The 19,693-nt window shown below is 54.7% G+C and overlaps 1 protein-coding gene across 3 annotated transcripts in view; it reads left to right on the forward strand.

Annotated features, from left to right (window-relative positions):
• The window catches only part of nbeal2 (neurobeachin-like 2), a 42,656-nt gene that overhangs the window by 16,991 nt on the left and 5,972 nt on the right, over window positions 1-19,693 (forward strand). For 2 of the 3 annotated variants that reach the window (XM_084472327.1, XM_084472329.1), the window contains 33 exons: window positions 42-381; window positions 822-904; window positions 1,710-1,802; window positions 2,187-2,358; window positions 3,209-3,342; window positions 3,731-3,890; window positions 4,556-4,658; window positions 4,924-5,089; window positions 5,879-6,034; window positions 6,364-6,523; window positions 6,923-7,011; window positions 7,617-8,390; window positions 8,784-8,968; window positions 9,110-9,266; window positions 9,616-9,753; window positions 11,526-11,846; window positions 13,015-13,164; window positions 13,392-13,549; window positions 14,740-14,864; window positions 15,136-15,253; window positions 15,372-15,523; window positions 15,939-16,072; window positions 16,202-16,309; window positions 16,568-16,663; window positions 16,842-16,966; window positions 17,323-17,463; window positions 17,573-17,703; window positions 17,908-18,017; window positions 18,268-18,385; window positions 18,505-18,602; window positions 19,153-19,266; window positions 19,411-19,497; window positions 19,583-19,692. In XM_084472327.1, coding sequence (XP_084328453.1) covers window positions 42-381; window positions 822-904; window positions 1,710-1,802; window positions 2,187-2,358; window positions 3,209-3,342; window positions 3,731-3,890; window positions 4,556-4,658; window positions 4,924-5,089; window positions 5,879-6,034; window positions 6,364-6,523; window positions 6,923-7,011; window positions 7,617-8,390; window positions 8,784-8,968; window positions 9,110-9,266; window positions 9,616-9,753; window positions 11,526-11,846; window positions 13,015-13,164; window positions 13,392-13,549; window positions 14,740-14,864; window positions 15,136-15,253; window positions 15,372-15,523; window positions 15,939-16,072; window positions 16,202-16,309; window positions 16,568-16,663; window positions 16,842-16,966; window positions 17,323-17,463; window positions 17,573-17,703; window positions 17,908-18,017; window positions 18,268-18,385; window positions 18,505-18,602; window positions 19,153-19,266; window positions 19,411-19,497; window positions 19,583-19,692 — 5,306 coding nt within the window. The remainder of the gene's footprint in view (window positions 1-41; window positions 382-821; window positions 905-1,709; window positions 1,803-2,186; window positions 2,359-3,208; window positions 3,343-3,730; window positions 3,891-4,555; window positions 4,659-4,923; window positions 5,090-5,878; window positions 6,035-6,363; window positions 6,524-6,922; window positions 7,012-7,616; window positions 8,391-8,783; window positions 8,969-9,109; window positions 9,267-9,615; window positions 9,754-11,525; window positions 11,847-13,014; window positions 13,165-13,391; window positions 13,550-14,739; window positions 14,865-15,135; window positions 15,254-15,371; window positions 15,524-15,938; window positions 16,073-16,201; window positions 16,310-16,567; window positions 16,664-16,841; window positions 16,967-17,322; window positions 17,464-17,572; window positions 17,704-17,907; window positions 18,018-18,267; window positions 18,386-18,504; window positions 18,603-19,152; window positions 19,267-19,410; window positions 19,498-19,582; window position 19,693) is intronic. The other variant, XM_084472328.1, reaches the window with a different exon arrangement.

Genomic DNA, 19,693 nt, shown 5'->3' on the forward strand with positions numbered 1-19,693 from the left:
ACTTCATCTCCCTCCTCCTCCTCCTCCTCCTCCTCCTCCAGCCCTTCACCTCCTGCTGCATCGGCTCCGCTGGGCACCGGACCACAACCACCACCACCTCCACGTCCCCCACCCTGCCGACGCCCTCCTCCCACCCCCCCAGCGACTTCCCCTTCCCGGCCCACGCCCCGGCCCTCACCCGCTCCCAGTCCTTCCCGGCCACCTTCGCCGGGGGCGGGGGCCAGTGGGGGTCTCCGAGGGACTCCCCGGTCTACACCATCCCCGCAGGGCTGCAGGACACCGAGTGGGGCAGCCCCACCTCCCTGGACGGTCTGCTGGGCACCGCCTTCATCTGCCACGAGGCGCTGCTGGCCGGCCCCACCAAGGCCCTTTACGCTGCAGGTAGCCCCACCAAGGCCCTTTACGCTGCAGGTAGCCCCACCAAGGCCCTTTACGCTGCAGGTAGCCCCACCAAGGCCCTTTACGCTGCAGGTAGCCCCACTAAGGCCTCTACAGGTAGCCCCACCAAGGCCTCAGTCTACAGGTAGCCCCACTAAGGCCTCAGTCTACAGGTAGCCCCACTAAGGCCTCTACAGGTGGACTGTGTTTAAATACACTGTTATCAAGATCAGTAGAACAGGAATCACACCAAGCCTATTGTTATTAATGTACTTATTATTATTATTATTATTATTATTATTATTATTATTATTATTAATAATAATAACTTACATACTTATTATAAATATGCAAATATAAAGTACAAACAAATGCACAAGTGTACAGTGGGAGTTGAGTTATATGATGACATGTTTAAGACGTTTGTTTTGGTTTGTTCTCAGGGCCGAACCATGTGCCTTTATTCAGAGAGGACGGGGAGACGTCAGAGCTGAACGGCAAGCTGCTGCTCTACTACACCCCCCAGGTACACCCTGTCACTCCTCTACACCCCCCAGGTACACCCTGTCACTCCTCTACACCCCCCAGGTACACCCCGTCACTCCTCCCCAGGTACACCCCGTCACTCCTCTACACGCCCCAGGTACACCCCGTCACCCCCCAGGTACACCCCGTCACCCCCCAGGTACACCCCGTCACTCCTCTACACGCCCCAGGTACACCCCTTCACTCCCCTTCACTCCCCAGGTACACCCCTTCACTCCCCTTCACTCCCCAGGTACACCCCTTCACTCCCCTTCACTCCCCAGGTACACCCCTTCACTCCCCTTCACTCCCCAGGTACACCCCTTCACTCCCCTTCACTCCCCAGGTACACCCCTTCACTCCCCTTCACTCCCCAGGTACACCCCTTCACTCCTCTTCACTCCCCAGGTACACCCCTTCACTCCTCCCCAGGTACACTCCTTCACTCCTCTTCACTCCCCAGGTACACCCCTTCACTCCTCTTCACTCCTCCCCAGGTACACTCCTTCACTCCTCTTCACTCCCCAGGTACACCCCTTCACTCCTCTTCACTCCCCAGGTACACCCCTTCACTCCTCCCCAGGTACACTCCTTCACTCCTCTTCACTCCCCAGGTACACCCCTTCACTCCTCTTCACTCCTCCCCAGGTACACCCCTTCACTCCTCTTCACTCCTCCCCAGGTACACTCCTTCACTCCTCTTCACTCCCCAGGTACACCCCGTCACACGGCAGCACTGCAGCACCACACACACACACACACACCAGGCAAACAGCATCCTCAGCACGGCTGTCCTCTGTCCCCAGGCCTTCCAGAGCCACGTGTGTCTGGACCTGTCCCCCCAGCACGCCTACGACGGCCGTCTGACCGGCCACAGGGTGGTGAACTGGGACATCAAGGTGGCTGTGTTCAGATGCTCTTTAATCATTGAGGATTATCTTCCTGAATTGGAGCATTGCATCACATTACCAGACCCTTCATCGGGGCGAATGTACCTAAATAATTATAGTAGTAATAGTATGACTAGATGATGATGACTATATTGCTAGTATTCCATTCCATTAGCGTCTATAAAATCAATCTACTTCTGCTCCTCAAGAAACTTTTCTACTGCAGCTATTTACTCCATTCAAAGACATCTTAACTGCAACGTTTTTCAAGAAAATACCAATCCAGAGTCGCCCCATCCAGGGGATTATTCTATAAATCCTTTTCTAAGACTTTGGAGAACGACTGCTTTGTGTTTACGTGGTGTGTGTGTGTGTGTGTCTCCTCCCATGCAGGACGTCCTGAACGTGGTGGGGGGCATGGCGGTGATGCTGCCCCTGCTGGAGCAGGTGTGTGAGGCAGAGCAGGCGGACCCCGGGACCCAAGAGACGTCTGACCTGCTGGGGCCCGAGCTCACCTCGTCCAGGGGCCGCGTCGCCATGCTGCTGCCCCTGAGCGGGTCCTCCGGTCAGTCCCTCAGCCGCCGTGCAGTAGTCTGCTACTGCTGCTGCTGGTGTGATGCTACACTCTGTTCAGTAGTCTGCTAGTGCTACTGCTGCTGGTGTGATGCTACACTCTGTTCAATAGTCTGCTAGTGCTGCTGCTGCTGGTGTGTGTGATGCTACACTCTGTTCAGTAGTCTGCTAGTGCTGCTGCTGCTGGTGTGATGCTACACTCTGTTCAATAGTCTGCTAGTGCTGCTGCTGCTGGTGTGTGTGATGCTACACTCGGTGCAGTAGTCTTCTGGTGTGATGCTACACTCTGTTCAGTAGTCTGCTAGTGCTGCTGCTGGTGTGATGCTACACTCTGTTCAGTAGTCTGCTAGTGCTGCTGCTGGTGTGATGCTACACTCTGTTCAGTAGTCTGCTAGTGCTGCTGCTGGTGTGATGCTACACTCTGTTCAGTAGTCTGCTAGTGCTACTGCTGCTGCTGGTGTGATGCTACACTCTGTTCAGTAGTCTGCTAGTGCTGCTGCTGCTGGTGTGTGTGATGCTACACTCTGTTCAGTAGTCTGCTGGTGCTGCTGCTGCTGGTGTGTGTGATGCTACACTCGGTGCAGCGCAGCAGGAGGACGGTGCAACAGCCTGGGTCCTCCCAGAGGATGGCTGGAGGGTCAATACCGTGTTGCCTCACCTGCTCTTTAAGAGACCTGTCATGTCATTTGCTGTACGTTGAGGGTAATGAACCATAGACATAGTGACTGAGATTGTAACGTGTGAAAGACAGACTTTGAGATCTAAAACAGGGCTTTGGTGTATTAGTGTTACCTCTCGGATACTGTGTGTAGGGGACATCTTTATCTTGTGCGTGTTGACAGAGAGCCGGCTGGAGAAGAACAGTGTCGCCGCCTTCCTGCTGCTGGTGAAGAATCTGATTCGTCACCATCCTGTCAATCAAGAGAGCCTGCTGCACTGCCACGGGCCCAGCACCATCGGAGCCATGTTGGCCAAGGTACGGCTGGGAGGAGGAACTGATCCAAACCTCACTTCTGCAATCCAACATGTTTCCAAGTGACGCAATCCTGGAGACACAAATCCTACTCTGCATGATTTGATCCTTTGGGATGTGATTGGATCAATCCAACGGTGCCGCCTGCAGACGGGGAGGGGGGGAGACAGGATGAAGTTAATGGTTTTAAGTTAAGCCAGTCACTCCCTCCAAGTTGTTGTTGTTGTTTTTTTTTGCATAGTCAGCCAATCCGTTGATCCGTACGGGTCGCGTTGCACCACTAAATATAAACTCAGGTTGACCGATTGATGCACCGACGTGTCATTGGTCCACTGTGGCCATACTGTAGGAAGTGTACTTATGTTCCGGGGCCTCCCGTCCTGTTCCTCAGGTCCCTGGGAGTGTGATGGATATGAACGTCCTGCTGGCGTGTCAGCTGCTGGTGGAGCAGGCCTTCAGCGAGGGGAACAGCGCCCTGCTGCACCAGCTCTACCAGTACCTGCTCTTTGACTTCAACCTCTGGGCCACCAGCCACTTCTCTGTCTGTCTGGGTAAGGCACACGGTCCTGTCAACGCAAGACAAAGGAGCCTTTTTTTGTTGTTGAAGCTGCCCACTTCGTGTGTGTGTGTGTGTGTGTGTGTGCGCGTCCTCCAACCTCGATCCATTCACCCCTCTGCGCGCTACATGACCCCCCTCAACACCTTGAGTCAGTAGCCAACATCGTGAAAACACACTACAGTACAGTACTCATCTGCAAACACTTTTTTAGGAATTCCAAACACACCAGATATTGTTATCATATCTCAGAATTCCAAAACAGTTAGGCTTTTTGAGGTGTCATGCCCATTTGACCTGTTTACGGAGGAATGTTTATGGAGGAAACAACTCTAAGACTCTAAAATAACAATCATTGATGAAAATCTTGGTTACAAATGCTAAACTTGCAAAACTTATCATGCTGGTGTTAGGTAGTCTAGGCCCTAGGGCATGTTCATAGGCTGGGGACCCGTGGACTTTCTGCAATTATAGGAAGCATGTTTACCTGGAAAATGTTGTTGTTTCTTGTACTCCTGAAATTGTATGTTACATAACAATGTGCTGACCTGTATTAATGTGTTGGATCATTCAAAAATATATATTGAACTGAAGATTTGAAAAATAACATTCCTACTGAAATGTCAAACCTAACACAAACGTTGTGTTGTTCTCCTGAAGCCCATGTGCAGTACCTGTCCTCCGTGATCAAGAACGGCAAGCAGCGCATGCAGCGCAAGTACGGCGTGCAGTACATCCTGGACACCGTCCGGACACACTACAGGTACACACTGTCTTCATCAGAGGTTTACAGTGTCTATTATGCATGTTTTATATGATGGAGCTGCACGTGTGCATGTATCAGTGGAACTGTGTGGCTTCTGGTGTGAACGCATGTGATTTGAACGCATGTGGCTCAGGAGGTAGAGCGGGTTGCCTGGGAACCGGGAGGTTGCTAGTTCGATCCCCGGCTCCTCCTAGCTGAGTGTGGTCGGCTGGCTGTCGCCCTGCGTGGTTGACTCAACGCATCGGCTGAATCCCCTCCGCAGCGTGGAGAAGGACGGCGGTCCTCTGGCGGAGGAGAAGCAGAGCATCAGGACCTCCCTGATGGCCCTGCTGACGGAGCTGCTGGGCCGCGGGGGCCCGGAGGAGCTCCGTCAGCAGGGCCTGCACAGCCTGCTGGCCTACGCCCTCACCGCCGCCGAGGAGCACCAGGTGGGTCTGCTCCACCACGGCCTGCTGGCCTATGTCCTCGGCTCTGATTTAGGGCCAATCCCATTTCCACCCCCTCCCCTTCCCCCTCCCCCTTGTTTTTGCGCGTTCATGTGAGGGGTAGGGCTGTCTCAGCTCTCATTCGGGTTAAGGGCCAACGTAGGGCCAACATAGGGCCAACGTAGGGCTACGTAGCCCTTGGAACGGCAAGCAGCAGTGGAAGCTGTGGAAGCTTCCACAGGACCACACTTGAAAGGGAGGGCTTTGAGGAAAAGCCAGCCGGCCAATCTGGCAGCTGGCAGCTGTCAGCTGTTACTAGCTGTTATCATCAACTCACGATAACAACTAGTAACAGCTGGCAGCTGTCAGCTGTTACTAGTTGTTATCATCCACTCACAGACTCATGCTGTAGAGTTGACTGTAATATTTTGGCCTCTGTTGACGTAGCAGTCGAGCGATGACGACGCAACGGTAATGGAGGGGTGTCTCGTTTGTTAGGGGAACGTTCTTACCCCCTCTGTATTGAGGGGCAAGAGGGAGACTCAGACAAGGGGGAGACTCAGACAAGAGGGAGACTCAGACAAGAGGGAGACTCAGACAAGGGGGAGACTCAGACAAGAGGGAGACTCAGACAAGGGGGAGACTCAGACAAGAGGGAGACTCAGACAAGGGGGAGACTCAGACAAGAGGGAGACTCAGACAAGGGGGAGACTCAGACAAGAGGGAGACTCAGAGGGGGGGGGGGGGTAAAGGTCTCCCCCCCGGTGCGTACGACCTGTGGCTGTGCTGCAGGTGGTGAGCGCGCTGGACGTGCTGTACGAGCTGATCAGGGGCAGCTCGCCACAGGAGCAGACGCAGGCGGTGCTGCTGGACTGGGGCGTGGAGCAGCTGTACTGCCTGCTGCTCAACCCCGCCTTTGGGGACGGCGCCCGGGAGCGGGTGTTCAAGGTGCGCCTCCTCCTCCTCCTCCTCCTCCTCCTCCTCCTCCTCCTCACTGCACACTGGGACAGCGGCCATCTTTGTTGCTGGGATAGTATTTAATTCTGTTTATTTTATTTTTAGAATGTAATACGCTGAATATAATTATTATTATGATGATATCATTATAAATATATAAATGCATAGATCAAATGTTATTATGTTTTTCACAATTCTCATATTTGTGACAATTGTGTGTAGCATGCAGAGCACTGGTTTGGACAGCAGGATCAGCCGACTTGGTTCAGGGTGTCTGGTTCTGTTCACATTGTTTTCTTTTGTTTGTTTTTTCGTTCTAGGTTCTCCACTGTCTCCTGAAGAGCGAGCGGATCAACGACCGATCAAAGCAGCGCCTGAAGCTCCGAGACGTTGGCTACTGCGGCCTGGTCTGTAACTTAGGAGAGACTCCCGTTACCATGACCACCGTGCGCTTCCTATACAAGCAGGTCATGGCTACAGGTAATTTTAAAAAGTATTCCTTCGCCAGTGGGACTGGCGATCACTGAAACTAAATTGGCGATATCTTTTGTGTTATTAAAGGTTGTATCAGCGATTCTAGGCTGAAACATGAATGATCACGTTCACCTGATCTTTCCTCACAATCCGCTAGCTGCCCGCTCTGTAAGCAGGCCGTCAAGAAAAGTCTCTGTAGGCAGCCTGCGCTCTGAGATCATACACCAAAACAAATGGTACCACCAACCACTCAAACCAAAATAAATAGTGTTCCAGCCAACCACCGACGAGGGGCGGCTGTTGTGACGTCACCCAACATCGCTGATACAACCCGTAAAGTGAGCTCTTCTAAGAGGAGACTGAATGGCTCCGTGATCCGAACGGGTCTGGTTGTCTCCCCTGCAGATGCCAGTCCTAACTTCAGGGACCTGCTGTCTGTGGTCTACCTGTCCCAGAGGGCAGAGCTCTCGGTTCGACTGGACATCAGTCGCAAGGTCAGTCCAGTCGGTGCATCCTCCCGTCCTGATCCTCCCGTGACTGTAACGGTGCGCCGTGCCTAACCCGTGGTGTAGTGTGTCAGTGTGCGTTAGGCACTACATTACATTAACACATTACGCCATCCAACACAATTTACAAAAGGTACACGTTTCCATACGCAGTAAAACCCACAACAGTGGCCACAACAGTGTCTCTGTAGAGCCTTTAAAGAAACGACATGCAGCTTCTGTATGGTTACGTTCTCCTAAGTTAAACCGGCTATTGGGTTGAGACAAAGCACGGGAGGACTGGGATCTGAACACAGACTTGATTCCCAGTGTGTACCTAGGTTGCTGTGTGTACCTAGGTACCTAGGTTGCTGTTGCTTGCTTTAAAAGCATACCAGGCCTCATGATGTTATTAACATTGTAATAGTATGGGATGGAATGGCATGCCTGCACACACCGACTTGTTGACTCACTAACAAACACTTTTAACATGGGGTGGAAAAGGTGGTTGGTCATTACATTCTGAGTTCTATTCAGATAAACAGCATTGTGTTGTTCATAATCTGGGAGCGCCGAGGAGAATCATCTCAATGATTCACTCTCTGTTCACTCAGCTCTTCCACCTGATCCACTCCCACGCGGACTACCCCCGGCAGCTGGCCCGGCAGCCCGGCTGGCAGGACGTACTCACCAAGCTCTACGTCAAGGAGTCCTACGAGTCCCACGCCGCCAGCCACGGCTCCCTGGACGTCCCCGAGGCACGCCCCCCGCTGCGCAGCGACCAGTGCCTGGACGAGGACCTCCAGGCAGACTCCCTGCCCAGCTACCGGGCCCCCAGGGACCAGTGCCTGGTCGAGGACCTCCAGGCAGACTCCCTGCCCAGCTACCGGGCCCCCAGGGACCAGTGCCTGGACGAGGAGTACGTAGAGGACCATCAGGAGGACATCTCGGAGACATCGTTCGCCGCCCTGTCCCTGGCACTCCTCCACGGAGGAGACAGGGGTGACGAAGGTGACGGAGGTGACGAAGGTGACGACACCCAGCTGAAGAGCTACAGCGACCCCCTTGACCGCGGCGGCGCGTCAGCCTTCTCCAACGCCGTCGACATCCCTTCCCCGCCGCCCTGCGAGGACGGTCTCTATCACCCCCTCTCCCCGTTCGGCGCCTCCCCCTTTGAGATGGATTTGGGGGGCATGAGTGACTCCGGGCCCGGGATCCTCACCCCCGGAGGCAGCCAAGCAGAAACCCCCTCCCCCCTGGACCACAGCAAGGCCTTCCCCCCCATGAGAACCAGGAAGAGCTCCAGTCTGTCCAACGTTCTGGATGACAGCAGCTATGGAACGGACCCCCCCACGGCAGACACCATCTCCAACACGTCCAACCCCCAGGTAGGTCCTCGGTGGACGGCGCACTAGCACAGCTGTTGTGGAGCTAGTTTCAAGTTCCTTTCCAATGGAAAAAGTATCCATAAACATATAAACCAAAGTGTTGGGGCAGCACGAAACACCTCGCAGATCATTGTATTTGCAAGTGACCTCATCTGACCTGACACAAATTTGAGCAAATGGGCGGCACCCACAACGAGGTGCTGTCCCACGTGTTCCGTTTGGTTTGGTACCACTCGCCTTTCAGATGGGATCAAATCATCCCCCTTTGAGACCTTCTTTGGGTGCTAATCCCCGAGTTCTCATCACAAGATGAGGTGAAGTCTCCGCAGTGCTGCAGTGGGTCCCAGCAGGAGGTCCCACCTCCTCACCAACATCGTGTTCTCTGTGTTCCAGCAGAGCCCCGAGGAGGAGCTGTGCAACCTGCTCACCAACATCGTGTTCTCGGTGCTGTGGACGGGCAGCGCGGCCGAGGGCCCGGAGGACGTGGTGTGGAGGGAGCGGGGACAGGTCTTCTCCGTCCTCACCAAGCTGGGCTCGTCCTGCCAACTGGTCCGTCCCCCTGACGACATCAAGCGCAGGTCAGTGTCATCACTGCTCCCGGGTGCCTGTGAGGTTCTCGTGGAGTCCAACTGTCAATCATCTGAAATGTAGTCAAAGGGTGGCAAGTGATGTGCGGGCTACACTTCAAAGGATCCTAAAGCCAGGCTGTGTGTGTGCAGTCTGCTGGAGATGATGCTGGAGTCGTCCCTGTCGGACCTGAGGGAGTCTCAGGGGGTCTCTCTGCCCTTCTGCCCCAGCCTGGTGCGTCTGCTCCGCTTGCTGCAGGACTTCCTGTTTTCCGAGGGAACGGACAACCACGCGCTGTGGAGTGAGAAGGTGAGGCTAGGACACAAACAAGTGAATCAGTACGCAGACGGATTGGGGTTCAGTCAGCCAGACTCTCCCTTGTAGTCCTCGTGAAGCGTTTCTTGTGACGCAAACTGGGCATCCGAGGCAGCACAAATAGTGTGTCATGTGGGAGGGCAATTCTGAGTGATGGGAAATCGCACGCCACTATTCACTTAAGGTTTATAACTTGGGTGTGGTTTGCTGCTGAGCCATGGTTTTAATGCACAGTGAGGTATTGAATGTGTTGGATGATTGACAAGAGCTGGGCGAGAGGCGTGTAAACCCGTCTGCAGAGGGCTTTGTGTAGCCTCGGTGTGACGGCCGTTGTGCGTGGCAGATCTTCGAGGGGGTGGTGAACCTGCTGGACAGGTTGAAGGCCTGGCACAGCAGCGGGCCTGGCAGCACCGAGCTCCGCGAGATGGCCCGCATCGGCCTGCGCATCATCACGGGCTACATCCAGCAGCAGCACCCCCAGGTATGTGCGTGTGCGTACACAACACCCCCAGGTATGTGCGTGTGCGTACACAACACCCCCAGGTATGTGCGTGTGCGTACACAACACCCCCAGGTATGTGCGTGTGCGTACACACACGCCTGCGCTCAGCCTAGTGTGCACGTGGTATTTCTACTTTGTGCTCATCAGTCACTCAGATAAGGGCTGTTTGGTAATACCCAGGTCTTGTATGTTTTTTTTTTCATAGACATTGCTGGCATTCCTCCAAGGGGTGGGGGCTGCATGAACTCTAATGTAGAGCTAGATGGAGTAGTGATGGAGTAGTGATGGAGTAGAGCTAGATGGAGTAGTGATGGAGTAGTACTAGATGAGTAGTGATGGAGTAGTGATGGAGTAGTACTAGATGGAGTAGTGATGGAGTAGTGATGGAGTAGTACTAGATGGAGTAGTGATGGAGTAGTGATGGAGTAGTACTAGATGGAGTAGTGATGGAGTAGTACTAGATGAGTAGTGATGGAGTAGTACTAGATGGAGTAGTGATGGAGTAGTACTAGATGGAGTAGTGATGGAGTAGTGATGGAGTAGTACTAGATGGAGTAGTGATGGAGTAGTGATGGAGTAGTACTAGATGAGTAGTGATGGAGTAGTGATGGAGTAGTACTAGATGGAGTAGTGATGGAGTAGTGATGGAGTAGTGATGGAGTAGTACTAGATGAGTAGTGATGGAGTAGTACTAGATGAGTAGTGATGGAGTAGTACTAGATGAGTAGTGATGGAGTAGTACTAGATGAGTAGTGATGGAGTAGTACTAGATGGAGTAGTGATGGAGTAGTACTAGATGGAGTAGTGATGGAGTAGTACTAGATGGAGTAGTGATGGAGTAGTACTAGATGGAGTAGTGATGGAGTAGTACTAGATGAGTAGTGATGGAGTAGTACTAGATGGAGTAGTGATGGAGTAGTACTAGATGAGTAGTGATGGAGTAGTACTAGATGGAGTAGTGATGGAGTAGTACTAGATGGAGTAGTGATGGAGTAGTGATGGAGTAGTACTAGATGGAGTAGTGATGGAGTAGTGATGGAGTAGTACTAGATGAGTAGTGATGGAGTAGTGATGGAGTAGTACTAGATGGAGTAGTGATGGAGTAGTGATGGAGTAGTGATGGAGTAGTACTAGATGAGTAGTGATGGAGTAGTGATGGAGTAGTACTAGATGGAGTAGTGATGGAGTAGTGATGGAGTAGTGATGGAGTAGTACTAGATGAGTAGTGATGGAGTAGTACTAGATGAGTAGTGATGGAGTAGTACTAGATGAGTAGTGATGGAGTAGTACTAGATGAGTAGTGATGGAGTAGTACTAGATGGAGTAGTGATGGAGTAGTACTAGATGGAGTAGTGATGGAGTAGTACTAGATGGAGTAGTGATGGAGTAGTACTAGATGAGTAGTGATGGAGTAGTACTAGATGAGTAGTGATGGAGTAGTACTAGATGGAGTAGTGATGGAGTAGTACTAGATGAGTAGTGATGGAGTAGTACTAGATGAGTAGTGATGGAGTAGTGATGGAGGTTTGCAGAATAAACTCGGGATGAAGTGAGGCTTTTAACAGAGATTGACGTGAAGCGATTCAAGTTTATCTTCTTCATTGGATTACTCTGCATAGCTATCAACTTTGATCACATACAGCTGGAAATGTTTTTATTTTTATCTGATAAAAACTAAAGCTAAAACAACGAGGATGACAAGGAGCACTCCTTCACCAACGTGTTCCTGAGTGTGCACCCTACCCCCGCAGGTCTTCGTGATGGCCTGTGTGAAGCTGCACAGCCTGCTGCAGACGGTGCTGTGTCTGACCTGGGAGGAGGTCTGCTTCCTGCTCGGCCACTTGGGCGCCCCCCTGTGGCCGGCTGGTTCAAAAGACGACGACAGCAGGAGCTGCGAGGTCTTCTCCCAGCTGGTGCCCATCGTGCGCACCCTGCTGGACCAGCACGCCGACCCCGTCAGCCTGCACAGCCTGCTGCCCAACCTGCCCCCCACCAACGGCAGCCCCAGCTTCGCCCAGGACCTGCAGGCCTTCTGCCACACAGTGGAGTGGCAGAGCTTCTACCAGCACCAGGTACAGCAGGGCCCCGGGGCCCGCACCAGGTACAGCAGGGCCCCGGGGGCCCCGGGGGCCCGCACCAGGTACAGCAGGGCACTACCACTGGGGCCCTCAGGGCACTACCACTGGGGGCCCTCAGGGCACTACCACTGGGGGCCCTCAGCAGGGCCCTACCACTGGGGGCCCTCAGCAGGGCCCTACCACTGGGGGCCCTCAGCAGGGCCCTACCACTGGGGGCCCTCAGGGCACTACCACTGGGGCCCTCAGCAGGGCCCTACCACTGGGGCCCTCAGCAGGGCCCTACCACTGGGGGCCCTCAGGGCACTACCACTGGGGCCCTCAGGGCCCTACCACTGGGGCCCTCAGGGCCCTACCACTGCAGTCCATGGGTCACATGCTCTGGACTCCCTGCTGAGGCTGTGTTCGGTACTGTTGGCTTCCACTGACTCCAGAAGTAAACAGAATGGTCTAGAAGAGGCTGTCATTACAACAAGATGAAGAACGCTGCTGTGGGGAGTTCAGAGAGAGAGGAGTGTCCCCGCTGGGCTGTGGAGGGCCTCCTCCACGGTGTTAGTGTGGTGATACGTGTGGAGGAGGCTCCAGATGAGCTGTGGTTGGTGGAGGTTCTGCAGCGGGCCGCTCCTCTCCTCAGGACTCAGGCGCTGGGGTCTTGCTGGCAGCCAGGCGAAGCACAAAGGAATCCTATATATCTGTAGTCATTATAGACTAACGACATGCATTACGTTTACGATGAACGTATCGTATCCAAAGAGTCTTTAATAAAAGTAGTAAGGTTCCACTCAATCCTCTGCGTTGCAGGACGGGGTGTGGCTCCTAAATGTTTGTTTGGGGCTTTTTCACATCCAACAATACATCAGCCAGCGTGCAACACTGGTTGCTCCACCGCTTTGACTGTGGCCCTAGTCAGCTCTTTGAGTTGTTCTGCACGTGTGCATGATTGACTGTGTGATGGGTCGTGATCCTTATTGTTTTATTTTCAATCAAATGACTTCTTCAAATTACTACTACCTCAAGCAAGCACAATGCTCTGACGCTGGTCCTCAGAAATGCACTAACAAGAATGGATGGATGGGTGTGTGCGTACGTGCCGTATTTCACCGTGGCTTATGGGGGACCCGACACTTGTGGCCTGTAATGTTGAGTGTGTGTCTGCGGGGGACAGGTGCAGCCCGTCATGGAGCAGTACGAGCTGGACACGCTGGGAAGGAGCCATGACATCATGTCAAACTTCTGGAACTCCTGCTTCGACGACCTGATGAACACGGCCTTCACGCGAGACAAGGACAAATCAGACAGCAAGAACAAGTTCCAGGTCAGGGCACCCTGAAGCTTTTTGATCACCTAACAATATAGGAGGACAACACAACAGAAGCCTGAGTGTGTGAACCTGCACTGAGATCCGTCGTGTGTGTGTGTGTGTGTGTGTGTGTGTGTGTGTGTGTGTGTGTGTGTGTGTGTGTGTGTGTGTGTGTGTGTGTGTGTGTGTGTGTGTGTGTGTGTGTGTGTGTGTGTGTGTGTGTGTGTGTGTGTGACCAACAGGAGGCGGTAGTGGAGCCCTACCGGGGGAGGGTGCGCTCTGAGAACAGCCGGTACCTCAGCCAGCAGAAGCACAGCTCCGGCCAGCAGGGGGTGGTGTGGCGCCACTGGAAGTGTCAGCGCCGCCTCCTCACCAGCGAGAGGGGAGCTTGGGCCTACAAGTAGGGGGACCTACATGCCGTTCCCCCCCACCCCTTCTACTCTTGTCTTTAGGCAACAGTTTGCCTTCACATGACGCTGGTAGCTTCAGTCAACCATGAAGGACAAAGTTCTGCGTCTAAAGAGAGCAACTACTTGGGCAAATAAAGGTCCTTTACTGTATTTCAATGTAGCCACTGGACACATCTAGTATCTGGACACATCTAGATGGAAGGATACATGTGTATATTATTGCCTGTTCACACATAAATCCCCAGACAGCTCCCGCTGTGTCTTGCCGCTGCGTCCTCCTGTGGATAAGTGTCCCACAACCGCGCCATGAGTGCATCTGAATATTACCTCACGTATCCCCACAATATCAATGTTTGCGTACTGTCTCTCTCTCTCTGTGTGTCGCTAGGCTTTGTTTAGCCTAGCAACATGCTAGGCTATGTTTAATTGCTCCCACTGCCTCTCCCTCTGCTCCAGGGTCCAGCCCCTCACTGTCTCTCCCTCTGCTCCAGGGTCCAGCCCCCCTCACTGCCTCTCCCTCTGCTCCAGGGTCCAGCCCCTCACTGCCTCTCCCTCTGCTCCAGGGTCCAGCCCCCCTCACTGCCTCTCCCTCTGCTCCAGGGTCCAGCCCCCCTCACTGCCTCTCCCTCTGCTCCAGGGTCCAGCCCCTCACTGCCTCTCCCTCTGCTCCAGGGTCCAGCCCCCCTCACTGCCTCTCCCTCTGCTCCAGGGTCCAGCCCCCCTCACTGCCTCTCCCTCTGCTCCAGGGTCCAGCCCCCCTCACTGCCTCTCCCTCTGCTCCAGGGTCCAGCCCCCCTCACTGCCTCTCCCTCTGCTCCAGGGTCCAGCCCCCCTCACTGCCTCTCCCTCTGCTCCAGGGTCCAGCCCCCCTCACTGCCTCTCCCTCTGCTCCAGGGTCCAGCCCCCCTCACTGCCTCTCCCTCTGCTCCAGGGTCCAGCCCCTCACTGCCTCTCCCTCTGCTCCAGGGTCCAGCCCCTCACTGCCTCTCCCTCTGCTCCAGGGTCCAGCCCCTCACTGCCTCTCCCTCTGCTCCAGGGTCCAGCCCCTCACTGCCTCTCCCTCTGCTCCAGGGTCCAGCCCCTCACTGCCTCTCCCTCTGCTCCAGGGTCCAGCCCCCCTCACTGCCTCTCCCTCTGCTCCAGGGTCCAGCCCCCCTCACTGCCTCTCCCTCTGCTCCAGGGTCCAGCCCCCGGTCAACTGGAAGCTGTCGAGCGCGGAGACCTACTCCAAGATGCGTCTCAAACTGGTGCCCAACTACAACCACGACACGCACAGTGAGGCCAGCGCCCTCAGGGACAACATGGGTATGTTAGGAGGAGGAGGAAGAGGGTGTGTGTGTGTGTGTGTATGTATGTATGTATGTATGTATGTATGTATGTATGTATGTATGTATACATACATACATACATACATACATATATGACGGGCGTCATAGCTGAGTGTATACGCTCAATATACAACAGTTGGGAACCAATCAGACCGCTCATTTAAGCCACCCGTTTTATAAATATACATATACTGTGTACGTATGTGTGCTACACTATTGGCTACATGTGTTGCTGTGGTCCACCATAGGGGCCGACAGCCCTCACGGCTCTGACCTTCTGACCCTGGCCGTGGCCAAGGAGGTCAAAGTCAGCGACATGGAGGACGACCAGCTGGGAGACGAGGACGTCATCTTCTGGGACAACAAGTCAGCGCTTTGTCTTTTCCCCCCACATCTGTACTGCATGTTGTCAGTCGCTGCACCGGCCCGTGGATCACGCGGGCATCTTGTCAGCGTTAGTCCTGATCCTCGCTTCTTTACTCAGGGGAGAGGAGGAGAGCGAGAAGGAGAAGCTGGTCCTGTCGGAGGACTGTGAGCTCATCACCATCACGGCGGTGGTCTCGGGTCGTCTGGAGGTCACCACACACCACCTCTACTTCTACGACGGCAGCAGCGAGAAGGAGGAGACTGAAGACGGTAAGAGTACACGAGGGATACCAGGGGGCGCACTCACACCAGGCCATCTGTACCCGAGTACGTCTGCCCCCTAAAGTCTAGATGGTTAGGCTGGTGGTAGCACGCCGTCCGCACTCCAGTACAGTTCAGCTCCGTAGCCTCAGTACACTTCAGAGAGGTGTGCTCAGGCCACGCTACTGATGCTAGTGAGCCGACACACACGCACGGATACGCAACCGTAGGTGCAAGAGGCCACCGTACTCAGGCCCAGTTGAGGTTGCCTAGTGTGAGCACAGGCCAGCGGCACAGTGGGGGGGGGGGGGGGGTACGGTACAGGGACACTCTGCCCAGTGTGAGTGCGCCCCAAGAGGAGGTGTAGTAGAAGAGACTGTGCTCCGGTAGAAGGGAGGTGTAACTCCTCTGCTCCTCCTCTCAGGCATCGGCTTTGACTTCCGGAGGCCCCTGTCCCAGCTGAGGGAGGTCCACCTGCGGCGCTACAACCTGCGGCGCTCGGCCCTGGAGCTCTTCTTCATCGACCAGGCCCACTACTTCATCAACTTCAGGAAGAAGGTGGGGGCGCCCGGCTCCCCCGGCTCCTGTTAAAGGACCCCTGGCAGCAATAGTTGAAGTCAGTTGAATAATTGTACTGAACCTTCAAGAGGTGATTTGTCCTCTTCCTCTTCCTCTCGCCCCCCAAAGGTGCGGAACAAGGTGTACTCCAGAATCCTTGGGCTCAGACCTCCCAATCTTTTCTACTTTGGTTCTCGATCGCCCCAGGAGCTGCTGAAGGCATCTGGTCTCACGCAGGTGACCAGAGAGATCAGGGACTCATTCCCATGACGAAATAGAGTTTGTAGCAGACAATTGAACCCAAGACCCTCTGGTCTCTTAGCAGGTGGGGGTCTGGGATTAGCACCTTGGGAGCACCCCACTCACCAGCCCCCCAGGCTCATGTAGTAATAGTTCCTCTCTTGAAATAGAAATGGGTATGCGTAGAGGTGTCTCATGTGGAGTGTCCAGCCCCCAGCCCAATATTAATAATAATGTTTCTTTCTTTTTCAATAGAAATGGGTGTACAGGGAAATTTCCAATTTTGAGTATCTGATGCAGCTGAACACCATCTCTGGGCGCACATACAACGACCTGTCTCAGTACCCAGTGGTGAGCCCCCCACGGCCACACACCGCGTCTACGCATGAATGTCCAACCACTCTACTACACCTAACCTTGTGTGTGTGTGTGTGTGTGTGTGTGTGTGTGTGTGTGTGTGTGTGTGTGTGTGTGTGTGTGTGTGTGTGTGTGTGTGTGTGTGTGTGTGTGTGTGTGTGTGTGTGTGTAGTTCCCCTGGGTCCTCAGTGACTACACCTCTGAGGTTCTTGACCTGGAGAGCCCGGCGGTGTTCAGGGACCTGTCCAAACCCATCGGGGTGGTGAACGCCCGCCACGCCCAGAACGTCAGAGAGAAGTGAGCGCCTCAGAGACGCTGTACACACAGAGCGCCCCGAGTGGGATTTCACTTTCTCTCCAGTTAGAACTGCTCATGTTGATATCGCTGCGTTGTCTCTGTCTAGACAACGCAGCAACACCTCTACCTAATCCCCCCCCCCCCCGTGGAGCCGTTGCATTTACATCAGAATGAAACCCAGACGGCCGATGTGTGTGTAGGGTCCTGGAGGGTGAATCGCGGTGCTAGCTCAAGCAGGCAGTTTACCTCGGACAGTGTAAACGCGCGGACCGTGCCGTGAAAAAGGCGTGCATAAGACGGGCATATTAGGCAGTGTAATAACGCATTATGTCTCCATGTCTGATGTGAATCCCCAGGTACGACAGTTTTGAAGACCCCACGGGAACCATGGAGAAGTTCCACTACGGCACGCATTACTCCAACCCGGCGGGGGTCATGCATTACATGATCCGCATGGAGCCCTTCACCACGCTGCACGTCCAGCTGCAGAGCGGCAGGTGGGTCCCCCGGCCCGCAGCGCTGCCCCCCTGTGGTCCACGCTGGTCCTGCTCACGTCTGCATCCTGTCTGCGTCAGGCTCTCATCGTGTCTGTCTGTCTGTCTGTAGGTTTGACTGCGCTGACCGGCAGTTCCACTCGGTGGCGGCGGCCTGGCAGGCGCGCATGGAGAGCCCTGCCGACGTGAAGGAGCTGATCCCAGAGTTCTTCTACTTCCCAGAGTTCATCGAGAACATGAACGGTGAGGAGGAGGAGGAGGAGGAGGAGGAGGAGGAGGAGGAGGAGGAGGGATCTCTTCTCTTCTTTCTTTCGTCTTTTCTTTGCGTGGTTGAATGGATCGAAGGGGAACTCTTCACCAGCGACTCGGTGTGAGGGCAGAGCGGGAGGCTTCACTGTGTGGTTTGGCTCGCCCGTTGACGTCCTCCTCGTGTCTGATGCCCTGCAGGGTTTGACCTGGGCTGTCAGCAGCTCTCTCAGGACTCGGTGAACAACGTGCTGCTGCCGCGCTGGGCCGCGTCCAGAGAGGACTTCATCAGGAAGCACAGAAAGGCGCTGGTGAGACGCTGACGCAGCCGCCACACGCACATGTAGACCCCCCCCGGGGCCCAGAGGGCACGGTGTAGATGTGGCGTAGACGCGGCGTAGACGTGGCGTAGACGTGGCGTAGACTTGGTGTAGACGTGTACAAGGCCTGGTCAGCATACATTCACCATGGGGGGGGAGAATCCACTGGTTATGTTTCAAAGGGGTCCCATCCGAGGCAACAGTCTCTAGTATCCCTTTTCTGGTGTGTGTGTGTTTCTAGGAGAGTGAACATGTGTCCAGTCACCTCCATGAGTGGATAGACCTGATCTTTGGCTTCAAGCAGAGAGGAGAGGAAGCAGAGAAAGCCCTGAATGTGTTCCTCCACTACACTTATGAGGGTAACTCACACATGCATTTACAAAACATGGGAAAGCATATGAAATAATCCATGTTTTGGTGTGTTTGTTGTCTCATGTTAACTGCTGTATCTGAAGCCTCTGATCTGACCTCTCATCAGGGGCGGTGGATGTGGACGCTATCCCCAACGAGACGGAGCGCAAGGCCCTGGAAGGAATGATCAACCACTTCGGCCAGACCCCGTGCCAGCTCCTGAAGGTCTGACTCACGGACTCTCTGCTCAGTCTGCTGCTGGCTTCAGGCTTCCTCGTACCTCAAACCTGTGTGAACACAACTGGTGTCTGTAGTTGCGTGTTTATTTGGGGCTTTCCAGACGTACGTTTATTCCCCATATGGGTGAGCCAGCTGTGCAGTGGCAGCGGCAGCAGCAGCCTGGGAGATGGGACTGGGAGATGGGACTGGGAGATGGGACTGGGAGATGGCACTGGGAGATGGGACTGGGAGATGGGACTGGGAGATGGCACTGGGAGATGGGACTGGGAGATGGGACTGGGAGATGGGACTGGGAGATGGCACTGGGAGATGGGACTGGGAGATGGCACTGGGAGATGGCACTGGGAGATGGGACTGGGAGATGGCACTGGGAGATGGCACTGGGAGATGGGACTGGGAGATGGGACTGGGAGATGGCACTGGGAGATGGGACTGGGAGATGGCACTGGGAGATGGGACTGGGAGATGGCACTGGGAGATGGGACTGGGAGATGGGACTGGGAGATGGGACTGACCATGTTGGGCTCTGTTTCAGGAGCCCCACCCTCAGCGCATGACGGAGGAGAGTGTGAGCAGACGGCAGGCGCGCATGGACCCCGCGCCCCCCAACCTCTTGGAGCAGCTGGACAAACTGCGCTCCTTTGTGGAGGTACGTTCACCCTCTGCGCCTACGTCGGCTGTCTTAAATGCTTTGACCTCCATACAAGTGTGTGTGTGTGTGTGTGTGTGTGTGTGTGTGTGTGTGTGTGTGTGTGTGTGTGTGTGTGTGCGCGTGCGTGTGCGTGCGCTCCAGGTGGTGAGTGACGGCACCCCTCTGGTCCAGGCGGTCGTCCCTAAGAACCAGACGCGTTCGTTCATCATCCAGGGCTCGGACGTCCTGGTAAGGTCCCCCTGACAACGGTAGCATGGCTGTGTAGGTCCACCGTGGTCCGTCAAAGAGGCTCCTCCCCCTGTCTGTTTCCTAGGTGACGGTGAGCGCCAACGCGCTGATCGGGACCCACAGCTGGCTGCCCTACGATAAGAACATCAACAACTACTTCACCTTCACCAAGGACCCCACCGTCACCAACCCCAAG

Source organism: Micromesistius poutassou (genome assembly GCF_964030765.1).
Source record: "Micromesistius poutassou genome assembly, chromosome: 8".
Lineage (NCBI taxonomy): Eukaryota > Metazoa > Chordata > Actinopteri > Gadiformes > Gadidae > Micromesistius > Micromesistius poutassou.